The sequence below is a fragment of the Nanorana parkeri genome, unplaced genomic scaffold (assembly GCF_000935625.1).
Source record: "Nanorana parkeri isolate BGI_ZX_2015 unplaced genomic scaffold, ASM93562v1 scaffold911, whole genome shotgun sequence".
Classification (NCBI taxonomy): Eukaryota; Metazoa; Chordata; class Amphibia; order Anura; family Dicroglossidae; genus Nanorana; species Nanorana parkeri.
The window spans coordinates 534,545-540,258 of NW_017307179.1; the positions used below are offsets into that span (position 1 = coordinate 534,545).

General features: G+C 47.8%; 1 protein-coding gene across 1 annotated transcript in view; it reads right to left on the reverse strand.

Annotated features, from left to right (window-relative positions):
• The window catches only part of KIRREL (kin of IRRE like (Drosophila)), a 176,668-nt gene that overhangs the window by 16,329 nt on the left and 154,625 nt on the right, over positions 1 to 5,714 (reverse strand). The window contains 2 exon segments of the mRNA XM_018566057.1: positions 2,389 to 2,515; positions 5,262 to 5,389. Of these exon segments, the coding sequence (XP_018421559.1) occupies positions 2,389 to 2,515; positions 5,262 to 5,389 (255 nt within the window).

Genomic DNA, 5,714 nt, shown 5'->3' on the forward strand with positions numbered 1-5,714 from the left:
CCCCTGACAGACAGTGGCGCCTTTATGAAGCGGATCACCACATCGTTTTCTGCCCATTATCTCATCAGGAGGAATTAACGCGCTCCGTCCGCAGTCTCCATAATCGGCGTTGTTTGTTTTATGCCTTTCTCTGTTTTATCGCCCCAATCTGCTCAGTTTTTTTTACGGCGGCGGATAATTTGCCATTTCTGAAGCGGAGCGCGCATTAGGCTGATATATGACGGGGCTCCTCAACCGGCGCTTCCGGAGAGAGGTCAACGAAGGGGGAACGGAAAAAAAAAAGGAACGGGCAAATTTGGGAACTTGTCTTCCCGGCAATTAATGAGCCGTGTGTTCCAGACCGAAGAATATGAACTGTCACTGTACACAATGAGGTTGTAGATCATTGTTTAGGTTTTTTTTTTGGCTTTTCCTCTTTTTGACTTCATCTAAGCGCACAAGGAGGTCAACGTCTCCATCCGTGGTGGTCATATCAGAGACGTGTCTACAGTCTCCATTCATGGTGGTCATACCAGAGAGGTGTCTCCATTCACGGTGGTCATACCAGAGACGTGTCTCCATTCATGGTGGTCATACCAGAGACGTGTCTACAGTCTCCATTCATGGTGGTCATACCAGAGACGTGTCTGCAGTCTCCACCCATGGTGGTCATAGAAGAGACGTGTCTACAGACTCCATTCTTGGTGGTCATAGAAGAGACGTGTCTACAGACTCCATTCATAGTGGTCATAGAAGAGACACAGCTACAGACTCCATTCATGGTGGTCATAGAAGAGACGTGTCTACAGTCACCATTCATGGTGGTCATAGAAGAGACATGTCTACAGACTCCATTCATGGTGGTCATAGAAGAGACGTGTCTACAGTCTCCATTCATGGTGGTCATTGCAGAGACGTGTCTACAGTCTCCATTCACGGTGGTCATACCAGAGACGTGTCTACAGACTCCATTCATGGTGGTCATGGAAGAGACGTGTCTACAGTCTCCATTCATGGTGGTCATAGCAGAGACGTGTCTACAGACTCCATTCATGGTGGTCATAAAAGAGACGTGTCTACAGTCACCATTCATGGTGGTCATAGCAGAGACGTGTCTACAGACTCCATTCATGGTGGTCATAAAAGAGACGTGTCTACAGACTCCATTCATGGTGGTCATAGAAGAGATGTGTCTTGTGAGTTGATAACCTCCAATGGTGGACTAAATGTATCAGTTACATTGGTGCCAGCTATACCCTCCCGTGATACCCATTGATCCTGCCAGAAATCTTGTGAGTTGATAACTCTCAATGGTGGACTCAATGTATCAATTAGATTGGTGCCAGCTGCCCCCCCCCCCTCCTGTAATACCCATTGATCCCGCCAGAAATCTTGTAAGTTGATAACCTCCAATGGTGGACTCAATGTATCAGGTACATTGGTGCCAGCTATTACCCCCCCCCATTTTATGGAGAGAGGGGAAATTAATGCATCAACACTCCCCAAGTTGACGACCTCTCAGTGTGCTGCTGTTACCCAATCAGTAGGCTGTGGGCGGGGAGGTGACACTTTAGGGGTGTTCCCCTCCTGTTGGCAAAAATCACAAACCCTTTGGCAGAACATTCACTTGGCAGAACATTCACATATGTGTATCTCGGCTTTAAAATGTGGACTTTTTTTAATGTAAAGATACATTTATGAAACAATGGAAATTCAATTTAAAAAAAAAGGCGGCCTGCCCCTTTAAGCCGTGACCCAGCTCTTTGTTTTACGAAGCTAAAAGGGATAAATGTGAGCCGCCATATATATATATCTCCACGCCGCACCGCGCGGTCACGAGAGCTCATATATTATGAAGGGTAAAAAAAAAGCCATAAAAAAAATATCAGGGCCGTAAAGTAGATTTTATTCACCCATTCATAATCCTTTAAACGGCAAGTCAGTAAAATGTATATTGATTAATAAATCCCGGAGAGAGAGAGAGAGAGACGGCGGCGAGTTTGTTAGGTATCGGAGACGGCGGCAACGCTAAACGTGATTTACATTCTCCCGGGTACAAAGTCTAGCCAGCTGCTTCCGGTTAAGTTGTCCCTGGAAGCGGAGGCAAGTCTTCCCTTGATAGCGATCCCCTTGGAGCAATTGTCAGACAACCCTGCTGGCGGGTTTTTTTTTAACCCTCTGTGATTGGACGTTGCTGCCACTTGCCCAAGAAAACAAAAGCAGCAAAGCCAAGAATGGGGGAGGGGTAACGGGGCGGGGGATTCCTTGCCATTGGTTCCAGAGACAACGTAGAAGCAAGATAACCCAAGATATCAAACTAGTGAATTTCAGCTCCCTGCTGACCCTCATTCATAGATCTGAACTCTATTCCTAAGACTAGAAGAACTAGAAGAACTCAGTGTAGCTCACCATTGACGAACAGCGTCACCTCCCTCTCTCCCACGCCGATACGCGGGACGATGGCTTTGCACACGTACTGCCCGGCATCCTCCTGACGTACGGACTTCAGAAAGAGCTGGTTGCTGTTACTCAACACCTGCAGACAGAGAGCGAAAGAGAGTCAACTTCCAACCGAACCAATGTATGGCAACCAGAGACGGCAAAGTCATCCCAACTCCATGGTACTGGCATGGATCCATCATATACCAACTGCCTACAGTACATCCTCCATTGTTGGATGACCGGACAAGGATTGGGGGTCTACATTTACGCTAGGGTCCCTAGGCATAGAAGCGCATTTGGCCCACCACCCTATTGAAGTTGATAAGTATTGGGGTCTACATCTACTCTAGGGGACCTAGGCAGGGTAGCAAGTTGACCCCCACCCAATTCCTTTGATTGAAGTTGATAAGGATTGCAGTAGGCTTACAGAAGTCATCCCATTTCCATTGTATGTGTTGGCATGGATCCATCATATACCAACTGCCTACAGTACTTCCTCCATTGTTGGATGACCGGACATCTACCAGGCCCTAGGCACAGTAGCAGGTTTGGCCCCCACCCCATCCCTTTGATTGAAGTTATTAAGGATTGGGGTCTTCATCTACGCTAGGGTCCCTAGTCATAGTAGAACATTTGGCCCACCACCCTATTGAAGTTAATAAGGATTGGGGGTCTACGTCTTTTTTTAAGGGCCCTAGGCATAGTACCACATTTGGCCCGCCACCCCTTCCTTTGATTGAAGTTAATAAGGATTGGGGTCTACATCTACTCTAGGGGTCATAGGCAGGGAAGCAGGTTTACCCCCACCTAATTCCTTTGATTGAAGTTGATAAGGATTGCAGTAGGCACACAGAAGTCATCCCATTTCCATTGTCTGTGCTGCTATGAATCCATCATATAGCAACTGCCTACAAGTACATCCTCCATTGTTGGATGAACAGATATCTACCAGGTTCTAGGCACAGTAGCAGGTTTTGGCCTCACACCCCATCCCTTTGACTAAAATAAATAAGGATTGGGGTCTAAATCTACTTTAGGAGCCTTAGGCGTAGTAGCAGGTTTGGCCCACCACACCATTCCTTTGATTGAAGTTAATAAGGAATGGGGTCTACATCTACGCTGGGTCCCCCCCCCCTCCCCACCCCATTCCTTTCATTGAAATAGATAAGGATTGGAGTCTATGTCTACTTTAGGAGCCATAGGCATGGTAGCAAGTTTGGCCCCCACCCTATCCCTTTGACTTAAATAGATAAGGCTTGGGGGTCTATGTCTACTTTAGGAGCCATAGGCAGGGTAGCAGGTTTGGCCCCCGAACGCATCCCTTTGACTGAAATAGATAAGGATTGGGGTCTACATCTATTTTACGGGCCCTAGGCAGGGTAGCAGGTTTGCATCCCATCCCTTTGATTGAAATAGATAAGGATTGGGGTCTATGTCTAGTTTACGGGTCCTAGGCAGGGTAGCAGGTTTGGCCCCCCACGCCATTCTTTTGATTGAAGTTGATAAGGATTGCAGTAGACACAGAGAAGTCATCCCATTTCCATATCTGTGCTGGCATGGGTCCGTCATATACCAACTGCCTACAGTACAAGTACATCCTCCATTGTTGGTTGACTAGACATCCACCGGGCCCAAGGCTTCTGCCAATGGCTCAGATATAAATAGAAAACTCTGTTGTAAATGCACCTGAAACCCCTCAGACATCGATTCACGGACCGGCCTTGCGTCACATGTATACCCCATAGCCATCATTCAGCCGGGTCTACCAGACGCGTTCACCATGTCCAAGGTGAGCACAGCTCGGGCCCTTCAGATAGAAAGAAGCGGCTCTTACTCATCGCTCCTTTGTGGAACTTAATGAAACTCCGAGGTTTTTATTGAAGATGCGGCTGGATGCTGACCTCCTTTTTTTGTTTTGTTGCAGCGGCTGAAAATTGATGTACGGCGTCTCATTAAAAATAAATGCAAACAATACAGAAGAACATGTTCAGGCTGCCGGTTGCTTGAGGACCTAATATTTCAAGCCGGCCCTCTGCAGCAGCTGTTATGTTGGAGTTGGTTTTCTGAGGGTCGGTATGTGTTCTGTGGGAGATATGAGTTTTCCTCAGCAGTGTCTATGAATTCAATGTTACGATTAGAGCTCTTTTGGGCAATGGGTTCCATTTCTGACATATACAATGTAACAGAAGCCTTGGGGGTGGGGGGACTATAGAAGGAATGCAGCTAGCCTTGTGGCCTAGTGAAGGGCTAGGCACCCGCAAGCCCTACGAGGAACTGCAAGACTCTCTTCTAGAGGCAAAGGCATGATGGCCAAGGCAAGGTTGCCTATCCCTGATCTAGTGTTTGCCTAAATACCGCCCAATCTTTTTTTCCGATGTATGACTTCATGTTTTTAACTGGACTTCTATAGGGTTTACCCTCTAGAAAAGGGGGTAGCAAACCTCCGGACCTCCAGCTGTGGTGGACCTACAAATCCCATGAGGCATTGCAAGATTCTCACAGCCACAGACATGACTCCCGAAGAGATACATCATGGGATTTGTCGTTTCACCCCAGCTGGAGGGCCGGAGGTTTGCTACCCCCTGCTCTAGAATAATCTAAGTGTTGCCCCAACACCCAATGATGTGCAGAACTCTTTATGGATCAGGTCCCTCACGTTGGAGGTGTCAAGATATGTTTCAATTTTAATCTCAACAATTGAACAAAATTGGGGGCCACCATACCAACTCAACACAATGTAACCGAAGGCCGGCCATGTCTTTAACCATAGAAGGACCTCTTTTCTGGTGGCTACCACCTTGATGGAAGCCATGGTAGATACAGTTGAAAGGTCTACTCACCCCATCCGTTCCTTTCTTGGTCCACGTCAGGGTGAGCGGAGGGTTCCCGGTCCAAATGCAGTTCAGCGTGGCGTCGGACCCGGTATCCGTCACGGTAGGCTTCGGCTCGACCACAATTCGAGGGGCGACTGTAGAGAGGAGAAACCTCGTTAGTGAGAATTCAAAAAAAAATTTAAGGCGCAACTTTTATCCCAAAATGGCCTCAAGCAGGAGGACAGCATCTGAGGGCGGGGGAGGGGGGAACGGACGGTGCGCAGGGAGCCGCCGATTGTCTCCATCCGCCGTCCGGGAGAAGCTTTTCCTTACAAGGGGTTACATTAAAAAATATTGTAAAAAAAGTATTACAAATGGGCCCGGAATGTGATCGGCTCTGTCAATGCCGGACTGCAGCTTTAAAGGCGCAGCGCCCGATCGCATGGCGCAGAACAAAGCGCGCTCCTACGGGGGTTTTTT